General features: G+C 42.5%; 3 protein-coding genes across 3 annotated transcripts in view; all 3 read left to right on the top strand.

Moving 5' to 3' along the window:
* Positions 1-7,361: 7,361 nt before the first annotated feature.
* Positions 7,362-15,242, top strand: part of ZC3H11A (zinc finger CCCH-type containing 11A) — a 55,887-nt gene continuing 48,006 nt past the window's right edge. The window contains 3 exon segments of the mRNA NM_001131382.1: positions 7,362-7,458; positions 13,251-13,304; positions 14,634-14,693. The gene's annotated coding sequence lies outside the window, so the exon portion shown is untranslated.
* On the top strand, positions 8,264-12,367 carry ZBED6 (zinc finger BED-type containing 6). The gene has a single exon (XM_054522621.1). It carries the CDS (start codon positions 9,191-9,193, stop codon positions 12,128-12,130), a length of 2,940 nt encoding a protein of 979 aa, XP_054378596.1. The 5' UTR covers positions 8,264-9,190; the 3' UTR covers positions 12,131-12,367.
* LOC129048317 (uncharacterized) lies at positions 13,769-13,867 on the top strand. The gene has a single exon (XM_055078512.1). It carries the CDS (start codon positions 13,769-13,771, stop codon positions 13,865-13,867), a length of 99 nt encoding a protein of 32 aa, XP_054934487.1.

Below are 15,242 nucleotides of genomic sequence, written 5' to 3'. Positions count from 1 at the left end.
GTAGCCATGCTGGCAGCTGATTAGATTGTGCCCACCCAGACTAAGGGTGGGTCTGCCTTTCCCAGGCCAGCACAGTGATTCAAATGGTTTTTTTTTTTGAGACGGAGTCTCGCTCTGTCGCCCAGGCTGGAGTGCAGTGGCACAATCTCGGCTCACTGCAAGTTGCGCCTCCCGAGTTCACGCCATTCTCCTGCCTCAGCCTCCCTAACAGCTGGGACTACAAGCATACGCCGCCACACCCGGCTAATTTTTGTATTTTTAGTAGAGACGGGGTTTCATTATGTTAGCCAGGATGGTCTCGATCTCCTGACCTTGTGATCCACCAGCCTCGGCCTCCCAAAGTGCTGGGATTACAGGCGTGAGTCACCGCTCCCGGCCTCACTGATTCAAATGTTAATGTCCTTTGACAACACCTTCACAGACACACCCAGGATCAATAGTTTGTATCCTTCAATCCAATCAAGTTGACACTCAGTATTAACCATCACACCCATCTCTACTAAAAATATAAAAATTAGCTGGGCATGATGGCAGGCATCTGTAATCCCAGCTACTCAGGATGCTGAGGCAGGAGAAACACTTGAACCCAGGAGGTGGAGGTTGAGTGAGCTGAGATTGTGCCACCGCACTCCAGCCTGGGTAACAGAGCAAGACTCTGTCTAAAAAAAAAAAAAAAAATTAGTAAGAACAAGCTAAGTATTTACCCAGTTATTCCAGTTCAGGGTCTTGGTGGCTGGATCTTATCCCAGCAGCTCAGGGAGAAGAGCAGAAACCAAACCTGGACAGGCTGCTGCTATTCCATCACAGGGTACACTCACATCCAGACTCACTAAGACTGGGATCATTTAGACATACCAGTTCACCTAATTTGCACATCTTTGGGATGTGGGAGGAAACTGGAGTACCTGGAGAAAACTCACACAGACACGAGGGAAATGTGTAAACTCCACCCAGACAGTGTACTCGGCCTGGAATTGATTTATCTTTTTCTCATCATCATTTTAATGAAATGACATTGAATGAAACAATGTTATTTGAGGACCAAGTAAAAAATCCTGTGTGAGGAAATAAAACAGCAAAAGGATGCATTGGAAGCATTGGAAGCATTGGAAGGGAAAGGCAGGCCTAGAAGGGTTGATTTTTGATGATACCAGTTCAGATCTCACAGTCAGAGAAAGAAGTTTAAATTGTGTCATCCGCAGTTAGTAGGTTATTTGTGACTCCTGTCTAAGGCTTCTCGCTAGAATGCTCTGTTAGTCACTATCTTCTCACACATGTCAGACAGCTGAGACCCAAAGGCAGAGATAAAAAGAGGCAAGATGAGACTGGGCGCGATGGCTCACACCTGTAATCCCAGCACTTTGGGAGGCCAAGGTGGGCAGATCACCTGAGGTCAGGAGTTCAAGACCAGCCTGGCCAACATGGTGAAACCCCGTCTCTACTGAAAATACAAAAAAAATTAGTTGGGCGTAGTGGCAGGCGCCTATAATCTCAACTACTCGGGAGGCTGAGGCAGGAGAATCGTTTGTACCTGCGAGGCAAAGTTTGCAGTGAGCTGAGAGCGCGCCATTGCACTCCAGCCTAGGCAAGAAGGCAAAAACAACAATAACAACAACAAAAAGGCAAGATGATGGATAGTGGTGATGAACACTGTCGGGGAAGGGACTAGCTACTCACATGGTGATTTCTCTCCCACTCCAATCTCTCATGTCGGGTAGTACAAACACAGGGCTACCCTCAGTTTGTAAAGCCCGCAGGGTTGACTAGAGCCTCAGGGTGAAGGCTAGGTCAGGATTTGAATCCAGATTATATGAGAGTCAACACATCCTACTACCGATCTGCTATGCAAATAATGAAGCTTAACCTTCAGGTACCTTTCTTTCACAAGCTCCCTTCAAGGCTCTGGGCAGGGCCTTAGCAATGCAGTCATTCTAAAACTTGCAAAAATAAGATTTTAATGACAATGGTTAAAAGCCCTGTTTCTTTTCACTCAGCTGTCCTTTCTAGTACCTTCCCCTTATTGGGCATCTTGGGATCTGGCTAAAACGGGGTTGGGATGTAATTATTTTGGGTTATATTTATGTGATTTATAGTCACTTTCACGGGGCTAGAAATAGTTTTCAAGAATACCTCTATTGCCCACTGTAGTGACTCATCTAGCATTATGACCCAATGTTGCAGGGCCAGAGGTCACATTTTGTTTTAAACCTGCCCTACAGCATCTGGCACTGGAAGAATGTAAATCATTGAGTGACAAGGTTTGAAACATATGGCATCAGAGGCTAGTCTGTGGAAAATTCTTCACACGTCTAAGATTTTTTTTTTTTTTTTTTTGAGATGGAGTCTCGCTCTGTCACCCAGGCTGGAGTGCAGTGGCGCGACTTGGACTTACTGCAACCTCTGCCTCCTGGGTTCAAGCGATTCTCCTGCCTAAGCCTCCCAAGTAGCTGGGACTACAGATGCATGCCACCACACCCGGCTGATTTTTGTATTTTTAGTAGAGAGGGGGTTTCACCATGTTGGCCAGGCTGGTCTTGAACTCCTGACCTCAGGTGATCCACCTGCTTTGGCCTCCCAAAGTGCTGGGAATATAGGTGTGAGCCACTGCACCTGGCCACACATCTAAAATTTTATTTATTTTTTTATTTAAGTTTTTTTGAGATGGAGTCTTGCTCTGTCGCTCAGGCTGGAGTGCAGTGGCGTGATCTTGGCTCACTGCAGCCTCTGCCTCCCAGATTCCCGCGATTCTCCTGCCTCAGCCTCCTAGGTAGCTGGGATTACAGGCGCACACCACCAGGCCCGGCTAATTTTCGTATTTTTAGTAGAGACGGGGTTTCACCATGTTTGGCAGGCTGGCCTTGAACTCCCGATCAGGTGATCTGCCCGCCTCAGCCTCCCAAAAGTGCTGGGATTACAGGCGTGAGTCACTGTGCCCGGCCACATCTAAAATTTTAAATGGAAGAGTCAGTTATCACCAACAGCTGGTATGGTTGCAAGCCTCCAAGAAAGACCCCAATGATCCCTGGCTCCTGTTATCATGCCCTTGCTTAGTCCCCTCCCACATTATGCCAGTGTTAATCTGTGTGATCAATAGAATACAGAAGAAATGGTGGTATGTAATGCCCAAGGCTAGGTCATAAAAGGCATTGCAGCTTATAGTGTCTATCTTAGTATATTTCTCTCATCATTCACTCTGGGAGAAGCTTGTTGCCTATATCCTGAGCAGCCCTACGGAGAGGCCCTCAGGGTGAGAAACTGAGGTCTCATCTCCTGTTAACAGCTATATGAGTTGACTTGGAAATGTATCTTCCAGCCCCAGTCAACCCTTCAGATGACTGCAGTCCTGGCCAACTTGATTGCAAACTCATTAGAGACTCTGAGCCAGAACCACCCAGCCAAACTGCTACTGAATTCCTGACCCACAGACACGTGAAATAACAAATGTTTGCTCGTTAAGCCACTACATTTTCGGGTGATTTGTTACATAGCAATAAATAATAGATTTAGTAAAAATGGTAGCTCTTCCCTGGTCAAGAGGGTATTAAATAATTCAATAATAATTCAATAAAGTCTTAGTGCTTATATATATCTAAGGAACTTGATAGAAGCTGTACCAAATTTGACAATAATCATATATATATATTTTTTCTTTTTTTTTGACTGAGTCTCACTCTGTCGCCCAGGCTGAAGTGCAGTGGTACACAATCTCAGCTCACTGTAATCTCCACCTCCCGGGTTCAAGCGATTCTGCTGCCTCAGTCTCCCAAATAGCTGGGATTATAGGTGCACACCACAACATCCAGCTAATTTCTGTATTTTTAGTAGACATGGGGTTTTACCATGTTGCCCAGGCTGGTCTTGAATTCCTGGGCTCAAGTGATCCACTGGCCTGGGCCTCCCATAGCGCTGGGATTACAGGCATGAGGCACTGTGCCCAGCCACAGAGTTGTTGTTTTTTTTTTAATGTGTAATTTGTTGTGATTTCCTTTTCTAGTCTAAATAAAGATTCTCTTGAACCTAATTTTGTCTCAATAATTTTGCATTTTTTTCCCAAACTTTTGCCGTCAAAGCAAAAACACACTGAATGTCCCAAAAGGTTTTGTCACTCACTGACGAGGTCTAGAGACTGTTTAAAATCCATTTAGAATTTGAAGGGCAGTATGAGTAGGGGGAATCTGGCATTGTGTCCTTGGTTTAGATACTTCACCCCCACTTATAACATACAAAGGGCAAGCCCAGCCCCACCCCTGAGAATTCTGTGTGTATATATGGGGGGTGGGGATGGTTGGCATGTGCACTCTCCTGACTCTTAGAGGGTTTCCCAACTAGTTTTCTCTCTCTGCAACAGCGTCAGGCTTTTTCTTCTGCCTTTTTTTTTTTTTTTTTTTTTTTGTGAGATGCAGTCTGTCTCTGTTGCCTAGGTTGGAGTGCAGTGGCGCAATCTTGGCTCACTGCAAACTCTGCCTCCTGGGTTCAGGTGATTCCCTGCCTCAGACTCCTGAGTAGCTGGGATTAGAGGCGGGTGCCACCACACCCGGCTAATTTTGTATTTTTAGTAGAGACAGGCTTTCGCCATGTTGGCCAGGCTGGTCTTCACCTCCTGACCTCTAGTGATCTGCTGGCCTGGGCCTCCCAAAGTGCTGGGATTACAGGCGTGAGCCCCTGCCCAGCTTGCCCTCTTCAATGTCCTTATTACTCTATTATTTTTTCTTTCCCCCCTTGAGAGATACTAATGGAAAATGAAACCTGATTGTTTCCATCAGTAAGGGACTGGTGAAATAAATTGTAAAAAGAGGCTTACAGAGAGCGGGATGGGAGCTATTAAAAAGAATGTAGGCCGAGGTGGGCAGATTACGTGAGGTCAGGAGTTCCAGACCAGCCTGGCCAACATGGAGAAACCCTGCCTCTACTAAAAATACAAAATTAGCCTGGCATGGTGGCGCATTCCTGTAATCCCAGCTACTCAGGAGGCTGAGGCAGAAGAATAGCTTGAACCCGGAAGGCGGAGGTTACATTGAGCCGAGATTGTGCCATTGCACTCCAGCTTGGGAAACAAGAGTGAAACTCCGTCTCAAAAAAAAAAAAAAAGAACATGGTAGGCCTCTAAGTGCTGATGACCATTAAAAGATATTCAAGATATATTGTAAAGTGAAAAAAGCAAATTGCAAAACAATATGTATAGTTTTAGCCTGTTCATATTTTCATTCATTCTAAGATGTACATCCTTTCCTAGCCTGTCACCTAGGCTGGAGTGCAATGGCGTGATCTCAGCTCACTGCAACCTCCACCTCCCAGGATCAAGCAATTCTCTTGCCTCAGCCTCCAAGTAGCTGGGATTACAGATGCGTGCCATCGTGCTGGGGTAATTTTTGTATTTTTAGTAGAGGCGGGATTTCACCATGTTGGCCAGGCTAGTCTCGAACTCCTGACCTTGTGATTTGCCCGCCTCAACCTCCCAAAGTGCTGGGATTAGAGGCGTGAGCCACCCTGCCCGGCCGGCCTGTCAGTTTAATTGGCAGTTGTTGGTTTTTTTCTTCCACTTAGAGGCTTGTAAAATAAAAGTGTATCTTACAATCAATGATACTTTAGGTTTACTGAAATATGATATAACTATAAACTATATATAGCACACTAGTCAGGCCAGGACTGCATCTTGGAAAGTCCAAGGTTGGAAAACCCTTAAGCTATGTGGAGAGCCCTCTGGTAAATTTTAAAAGCCCTAGGTGTCATGGCACAGACAAAAATTGGTTACCAGTAAGAGTCACACAGACCAAAAAAATGAAGACCAAAACAAAAGAAAAAGAAAAAGAAAGAAAAAAAGAAATTGGCTACCAGGAACTTGCTTATTAGGTCTGTTGACATGGCAATGCCAGAGCATTGTCATGTAAGGCAGAGATTAGAGCTAAGATTCTAAAGTTGTGGTTCTTACTTTGAAAGGAGATAAAAGCCCAGATATGCGGAGGCTCAGGACCCCCTGCTCTGATAAATTCCCAGTCTCGGGCTGCCTGGGACTCGCACACCACCAAGCTGGCAGCTGGAAGAACAAGCACGCGAGGAAATAAAAGGTGCCTGAAGTCCCATCTGCTTTATCATCAAGTGTTTCCTTTCTTAGTAGCATAACTATATCCTTTACCCAAGTTAGGTAAAATGTTGCCACCTAATTGGAGTTCTGCTGAGCCACTACCCCAGGGGGACCTTGGTCTCCTATTATATGTGTAATATATTTAAGTATATTTTCAGTGTAAAAGCCAGAAAGGATATATGGTTAAGTTGAGAGCTATTTCTCAAGAATGAGATTAATAGAGATTTTAACTTTCTACTCTATATATTTCTGTATTAAGTTTCTAAAAAAAACTTACGTGTATTAAGTTTTTTACGTGTTTTTTTTTTTTTTTTTTTGAGATGGAGTCTTACTCTGTCACCAGGTTGGAGTGCAGTGGTGCGATGTCAGCTCAATGCAACCTCTGCCTCCCAGGTTCAAGCGATTCTCCTGCCTCAGCCTCTCGAGTAGTTGGGACTACAGGCGCGTGCCACCATGCCTAGCTAATTTTTGTATTTTTGGTAGAGATGAGGTTTCACCATGTTGGCCAGGATGGTCTCGATCTCTTGACCTTGTGATCCGCCTGCGAGGCCTCCCAAAGTGCTGGAATTACAGTCGGGAGCCACCGCGCCCGGCCACGTGTATTACTTTTATAACCAGGGGGAAAAGGTAAAAACATTCAAAAGGGAAAATAAGGGACAATGTTAATAATGAAGTGGGGATGAGACTGCTGATTGCAACCTCCAACTAACTCTCCTGAATTCTGGATTTTGTCACGAGCATGAATTACTTTTCCAATACACAAATTTGCTTTAAGAAATCAAAGAAACGCCCCCAAAGCCCAACCTCACTTCTTCAAGTAAAAATAAACTAACAAATCATTCTACATTGCATGCTTAGGAAAAGTACAGTTTATTTCTAAATTAAATGTATACATGGTTTGGGAGATTTACTCATTAAGCAAACACTTTGGTAAGAAAAATTGAGCGCTTACTGAATGGTAGTTTCAGTTCCTGCGGCCCTCCCGCTTATTACCTCATTTGATTTAAAAACAAAAACAAAACGTTATGAAAGCCGGCTTCAAGGCATTCCTTTGAAGGGAAGGGACTCCCCCGACCCAGCGCCTCCCCCGTCACGTGACCCTGTGACCCGGAGCAGCCATCTTAGGCATCGCCTCATAGAGGAACTACATCTTCCAGAACCCTCGCGCCCTGCGTCGTGCTGGCACTTTTACCGGCCGGGCCTTAGAGCGGAGCCTGTAGCCGGGCGCCATCTTTGACGCTGGCAGTCTTGGTTTTCTGCTGGTGCTGCTGCTGCTGGGAGGACGACGGACGGCAGCGGCCAAGCAAGAAGAAAGACGTGGCAGCAAGCGGGAGTCGGGGATAGTGTCATCGGTTCGGTAAAGTTTCTGTTCTCTGGTAACTAGACCCGTTTTTTTGATTCCCGGGTGGCTTGGGGCCGGGGAGGTGGGGGAGAGGGCGAGGGGAGTGGCAGCGGCCTCCCCTCGCCCCTGGGTCGCGGCCTATCCCGGGAAGTCAGAGCGGATCCTTCAGCTTCGCCGTAACGACCCTTCCCCCCCACCTCCCGGTCGCGGCCCTCGCCGGGGCTGGCTGGGAGCCCCAGGCTCCCGCTCACTTTTCCCATCCTCCCCACCCCCACCCCCTTCACCCCACCCCCACGGCGCCTGCTCCTTTCCCAGCCAGCCTTCCTCCCCTCCCCCACATCCGGTGTTCGCTAATCTCGGGGAGCCCGGAGCAGCCCCCGAATACCGACTGTTCCCCCGAATCCCGAAGAGAGAACTGACACTAGATTGCTTTCTTCGGGGCAGCAGTTTCTCTAGTTGAGCGGACCCTCACTGCCTAAATCAATCAGACTGAGTGCCGGGCGCTGAATTTACCTACTCTCATTCCTCTCCAGGGTCCCACTACTTTGGAGCTTGTCTCAAACTCCACATACAGAAAGCCACCGACCTTATTCCGGTATCCTACACCCATTCCCCACCCTCATTACACTCCCACCCCTGGCCCTCAGCGTCGGAGTCAAGAGCAACAGGGACACTTCGGTTCTCCTTGTAGGATTGGTGAAACCGTAATGAAGAACACCCCTAAACTCCCATAATCGGTGCGGATTCCTATGGGGAAGGCCTATATTGTTGACATCTTCCAGGCCTTGGTTCTGGACCTTGAGAAGGAGGCTGTGGAACTAGAGATAGCGATGCTTTTTAGGGTAAATGTATGTAGGTATTGGGGGAAGGGGAGGGATCAATCGAAAAGAAATGGAAGTGGTTTAAAGTTCATATTTCACTTTTTGCTATCCCTATAGCGTCCGACTTGTGAGTTACTTACAGGCTGTAAAAGCTTCTCCAGTCTAAAAATATCTGAAAACTAAACTTGAATTAACTCTTAATACAAACAGTACTTTGAAAATGCAGCATTTAACCTTGTTTTAAAATTTTATTCTCAAAGCATTTTTTTCCAGCCACTCACATTTTAAAAGGTTGTATTACTTTTAGTTAGAATTGAAAGGGCTCAACTAGCATTTGCTGTGACCAGTATGCGGAGTCTGTGTTGGCTTTCCAGAATTGACTTTTTGGGTTGTATTGGCAAATCACAGTCCTAAATGATGAATGTTGAATGATGCACTATGTTTTTGTTTAAATGAGATTTCCTGAAAATAGTTAATTTCAGAATTAAGGGAAATTGATGTCGCTATCATGAGGCATCATAAAAATATGTATTTTACAAGGTGAAGGTATTTCAAGCAGATATAGTTCTTGATGAAGCAGGAAGAACATGGATCTGGGATTTGGAAGACCTGGCTTCTAGCTGCTACTAACCAACTCTGTGACTCTGGGAAAGGGGAACTCAGTTCTTACTCCTGTAACATGAGGACACTGGACTATTTGAATTCAGAACTTAGAAAATTGGAAGGGACCTTAAAGCCCTCTAAGAAAGAGTTCGGGAATGTTCTCCATTGCTGTCACTTTTCCTCCAAAAATAACCTGGCTTGGAAGTTATTGGTCCAGTGGGAATTTGATTCCCCATAGAAATTGGAGAAAAGGTAATGCAAGTAGAGAGGAACAGCTGTATTTCTGCTTGAGTAATAAACCCACTAACAGATTCTGGTACGAATTGTGGAGACATAAAGAGAATGAGTGTATGTACTTTAAGTGTACCAGTTTCTTCACTGTCTCCTGGTAGAAGATGCAGCACTTCTAGTGATTCTGGGATTCTGGGATGTGTTCCTATTAATTCTAATACAGATGAAGAAGATGTGGTAGAGGAAAAGATGGTAGCAGAAGGAGTGAATAAAGAGGCAAAACAGCCTGCTAAAAAGAAAAGAAAGAAGGGTTTGCGAATTAAGGGGAAAAGGCGTCGAAAAAAATTGATTCTTGCCAAAAAATTTAGTAAGGATTTGGGATCTGGGAGGCCTGTTGCAGATGCCCCTGCTTTGTTAGCTTCCAATGACCCTGAGCAGGATGAAGAAAGTCTTTTTGAGAGCAATATAGAAAAACAGATCTATCTACCTAGTACTAGAGCCAAGACCTCCATTGTGTGGCACTTCTTTCATGTTGACCCCCAGTACACCTGGCGGGCTATTTGTAACCTCTGTGAGAAAAGCGTCAGCAGGGGTAAACCAGGTAGCCATCTTGGTACATCTACTCTTCAACGACATCTGCAAGCAAGGCATTCACCTCATTGGACCAGGGCCAACAAGTTTGGAGTTACTAGTGGAGAGGAGGACTTTACCTTGGATGTATCTTTATCTCCCTCTTCTGGAAGCAATGGAAGCTTTGAATATATTCCTACTGATCCATTAGATGATAATAGAATGGGTAAGAAGCATGATAAATCAGCATCTGATGCCCTAAGGGCAGAAAGAGGGAGATTTCTCATCAAAAGTAACATTGTCAAGCATGCTTTAATTCCTGGAACTAGAGCCAAGACATCTGCCGTTTGGAATTTTTTTTACACTGATCCTCAGCACATCTCAAGAGCTGTGTGTAATATATGTAAAAGAAGTGTGAGCAGGGGTAGGCCAGGGTCCCACTTAGGGACTTCAACACTTCAACGACACCTGCAAGCCACACATCCTATCCATTGGGCTGTTGCCAACAAAGACAGTGGTGCTGTTGCAAATGGATTAGATGAAGCTGAGACTGAGAGAAGTGATCTCTTGAGTGATACCTTGCATGGAGAAAAGTCTACAGGCAGCCAAGATTTAACAGCTGAGGACCTTAGTGACTCTGATTCAGATGAACCTATGTTAGAGGTTGAAAATAGATCTGAAAGTCCTGTTCCCGTTGCAGAGCAAGGCACTCTGATGGATGTGCAGGAGAGAGAAACAACATGTTGTGGAAATCCAGTCTCAAGTCATATAAGTCAGGCAATTATCCAAATGATTGTGGAGGATATGCATCCTTACAACTACTTCTCAACCCCAGCCTTTCAGAGGTTCATGCAGATTGTGGCCCCTGATTATAGGTTGCCATCAGAGACTTACTTTTTCACTAAGGCTGTACCTCAGTTATATGATTGTGTCAGAGAAAAAATTTTCTTAACTTTAGAGAATGTTCAAAGCCAAAAGATACACCTGACTGTTGACATATGGACCCATGACCCATCCACTGACTATTTTATTGTGACTGTACACTGGGTTTCTTTGGAAACTGCGTCTTTTCTCAATAATGGCAGGATCCCCGATTTTAGAAAGTGGGCAGTGCTTTGTGTTACAGGTTTGGCTAAAGACTGTTTGATAACCAATATTTTACAAGAATTAAATGACCAGATTGGTCTGTGGCTTTCTCCAAATTTCCTTATCCCTAGCTTCATTGTTTCTGACAATTCCTCTAATGTGGTACATGCAATCAAAGATGGTGGTTTTACCCATGTGCCATGCTTCCTGCATTGTTTAAATATGGTCATTCAGGACTTTTTCTGCGAGCACAAAAGCATTGAGAATATGTTAGTGGCTGCCAGGAAAACTTGTCATCATTTTAGTCATTCGGTCAAGGCCCGTCAGATACTGCAAGAGTTCCAAAATGATCACCAACTTCCATGGAAGAATTTGAAGCAGGATGAAACTGGCCATTGGATTTCTACTTTTTATATGTTAAAATGGCTCTTGGAGCATTGCTACTCAGTTCACCATAGTCTTGGTAGAGCCAGTGGAGTTGTGCTAACCTCCCTTCAGTGGACTCTAATGACTTATGTTTGTGATATTCTTAAGCCATTTGAGGAGGCTACCCAGAAAGTGAGCGTGAAGACCGCAGGATTGAATCAGGTGCTACCCCTAATCCATCATCTCCTCCTTTCCCTGCAGAAACTCAGAGAAGATTTTCAAGTCAGAGGTATTACTCAGGCCCTCAATCTGGTGGATAGTTTATCTCTGAAACTTGAAACGGATACCCTACTAAGTGCCATGCTTAAATCCAAGCCCTGTATCTTGGCTACTTTGTTAGATCCTTGTTTTAAAAACAGTTTGGAAGACTTTTTTCCTCAAGGTGCTGATTTAGAAACTTACAAGCAGTTCCTTGCAGAAGAGGTCTGTAATTATATGGAATCTTCACCAGAGATGTGCCAAATTCCAACTTCAGAAGCTTCTTGTCCCTCAGTTACAGTGGGAGCTGATTCATTTACCTCATCTCTAAAAGAAGGCACCTCCAGTTCAGGTTCTGTTGATAGCTCAGCTGTAGACAATGTTGCCCTTGGAAGCAAAAGCTTCATGTTCCCTTCTGCTGTAGCAGTTGTGGATGAGTACTTCAAAGAAAAGTATTCAGAGCTCTCAGGAGGTGATGACCCTTTAATTTACTGGCAGAGGAAGATAAGCATATGGCCGGCTTTGACCCAGGTTGCCATCCAGTATCTAAGTTGCCCCATGTGTAGTTGGCAATCTGAATGTATCTTTACTAAAAATAGTCACTTTCATCCAAAACAGATCATGAGCCTGGACTTTGACAATATAGAACAACTGATGTTTCTGAAAATGAACTTGAAAAATGTTAACTACGATTATTCTACATTGGTTCTGAGCTGGGATCCTGAGCAGAATGAAGTTGTTCAAAGCAGTGAAAAAGAAATACTGCCTTAATTTCTTTTTCTCCATTTAAAATGGGCAACTTTTTGCTGTGTTACTGTATCTTAATAGCTATAGTTGTTAAATATAATCATTATCTTTATAAACACATCTGGGGAAACCTGAAATCACACAAGGGCTGAAAATTCCTCAGAGGCAATATAATTTTGATAAAATGAAGATTAAAGATTTCATAGCTATAACTGTGTCGCTAGCACTTGAAAATTTTGCTTATACCAATGAGAGAGAAAAGATATTTTTAATTAAAAAAAATATAGTGCAGCATTGAAAGGCCTTAGGCTTTCTGCCTGGTAGATTGAACTAGTAATTGGTTTTAAGTAAAATTTCCCCCACCATGGGAAATTTTATGGCTCTGAAATCAATAAAATGAGAAAAAAGTACACTAGGCTGGCATTCCTCCTGCCCCTGTTTTTCTGTTTCCTTAAAAACCCTGATGGTTAATTACAACTTGGCAAAAAGAAAACCCGTGAAATTGTTTTATATTTGGAAATTTCTAATTGCCTTCTCATACTGGTCAGCTTTATAATTTCAAATTGTTGAGTGTGATAGTGTTACCCTTTAGAATTGGATCTTACATAAAAGGGAAATATTAGAAAACAATTAGGAAAATATACTTTTAGTCTTTGAAATGCCTGTTTTAGCCTTTATAAAATATTATAAAAATAACAAAGATTGTGTAGGTACTTTCAAATAATTTATGGGTAAAAACAGACTAAAACGTTTGCAAGAATTGGAAAAGATTGAATGGGAATTGTAATGAGAGCCCTTTGAACATGCTTGGAAAAACCCAGTAGACATTTCCCAAAGATTGTTTCTGTAATTTTAGGTAATCTTTTTAAAAACATACTTAATGACCCATAATACTGTACTAACTGTGCGGTTGTTTTGGCCACTGAATTCTTAATGAAAACTAAGCAGTCGGTATTTTTATGTGTTAGGAATCATTGGTGAAATGAGTGAGTTGATCTCATTTTAAGATCCCTTTCTACTCTGAAAGTATGTTTCTGAGATTGAGTAGGAGGCCAGAAAATGATGACTTTTAGTAAAAGTCTATTAAAAGTTTCGGACTGAATAACTAATGTGAGATCCCAATTTTTCCTTTTTTTCATTTTAGATTTGGGGATATTCCCTGCCCAAAAAATTCCTGGAAAATTGACTAGTATTAAGTGTGAGTAAAAGGTGTCCACTTTTTTTTAAGTTTTGATTTTAGTTTTGTCTTGGATAGTATTTGGCAAGATTTAGCCTAGAAATTATGTAGTATTTATTACATAAGAATCAAAATTGCTTTGTTACTGGGCTGGTTTCAAAGTTTAGAACTCATTTCTATGTATCAAAATCGGGTTTTGGTTTTTTTTGATTTTTTTTTTTTTTAATTCTTAAATGGTAAATATGCCATTGTGAAATGAAATCTCAACTCCAAAAGTTTACCCTTTTACTAACTGGAGTAAATGTACACTTACAAAGTCTTTAGCTGTAGCCATTAGTAGTAAAGAATTTGGACCTAGGCTGTGTAAGCAAGCCTTTCCAGGGCCACTATTTAATGGCAAACCAGTGACACTGGTGTTGATACAAAATAAGAAATAAATTTTCCCTTAGATAAAGCTTTCTGTGTTTTGACAGTGCCAGTTTAGAATGGCTATAATGCTGCTCTGCCTTCTACAGCTTGCTGCACCACTCTGTAGTTACTCTATTACCATACATTTCTATCTTTTTTGGTTAAACACTCCCTGATGACGATGATGGATATATATACATACTTCCATATTATACATAATGATATATGTGTAAGGATTTACCTTCGTCTTTATTTTGTGGGCTGGGCAAAATTTAGTGTAACAATAACTTCATGATACTTTGGTATAAGAGTAAGTTCTTTATTTTTATAATGAACCCAAATCTAAAGTCTTTTATAGTGCATTTTAAAAGGGGAAACTTATCCAAATGTTATATTTCTATACATTTTTGTGTATATGTGTGTGTGTGTATAAGCCAGTTAGTATATATCTGTATGTATATTATATACATAAAACACTATATTTTTACATACAAGTATGCTTTTATTATACAGATAATAAAGATGGGGGAAGGTTTCTGTTTTTTTCTTAATAGGTGAAGAAATCTTGAAGACCAGAAATTGGATCTTACTGAAAAACTGATGTTTTTTTGTTTTTTGTTTTTTTTAATTATATTGTTCAGCTATGGAAGATGGATTTTTTTTTTTCATGATACTTTGATTCTCAAGTTCATCTTTAAATGAACTCTTTTTTTTGTTTTTGTTTTGTTTTGTTTTGTTTTTGAGGAGATAACGAACCCTAGCTGTCTCCAGTCTGACAAAGGTTATTTGAATGGACTTAATCTCCCAGTAGTTGGGAGATGTTTTAAAAACACATGCTGTGTTTGAATTGTGGCTGAGAGGTTTTCTTGGCAATGTGAGGAGGAAAATTTTTTCTGCCTCATTATTATTAATTCATGGATTGAGTGTTGGTTCGACCTACAGGCGTAATAGATTGGAACTCAGTGAAGACACAGACGTTCCTGTTGAGAGCAACCAGCTAATGTAAGTGGGGAAGCAGGCATTTTTGGCATAAAAGGAGTGACCATTCTTGTCATTTAAGGCATAATTTTCATGGATCAGTAAGAAATTAAAAGGCCATTGTTCAGACATTTTTGCTTGTACATAATTGTTTACAAATTTTTAGTTTTGGGATGGAAACTTTTTTCTTTCTTTCTTTCTTTTTTCTTTTCTTTTTTTTCTTTTTTGGAGACGGAGTTTTACTCTTGTCCCCCAGGCTAGAGTACAATGGCGCAATCTTGGCTCACTGCAACCTCCTCCACCCGGGTTCAAGCAGTTCTCCTGCCTCAGCCTCCTGGGTAGCTGGGATTACAGGCGTGCACCACTATACCCGGGTAATTTTTGTATTATTAGTGGAGATGAAGTTTCACCATGTTGGCCAGGCTGGTCTGGAATTCCTGACCTCAGGTGATCCACCAGCCTCAGCCTCCCAAAGTGCTGGGATTACAGGCGTGAGCCACCGCCCCTGGCCCATAATTTTTCTTTCTTTGTTTTGATAATATATGTACATTGTAAAAAAGGTAAAAACAGCAT

This window comes from Pongo abelii, chromosome 1, assembly GCF_028885655.2.
Source record: "Pongo abelii isolate AG06213 chromosome 1, NHGRI_mPonAbe1-v2.0_pri, whole genome shotgun sequence".
Classification (NCBI taxonomy): domain Eukaryota; kingdom Metazoa; phylum Chordata; class Mammalia; order Primates; family Hominidae; genus Pongo; species Pongo abelii.
Note: the sequence above shows the minus strand (reverse complement) of the source record. Positions and strands in the feature narration are given on the sequence as shown.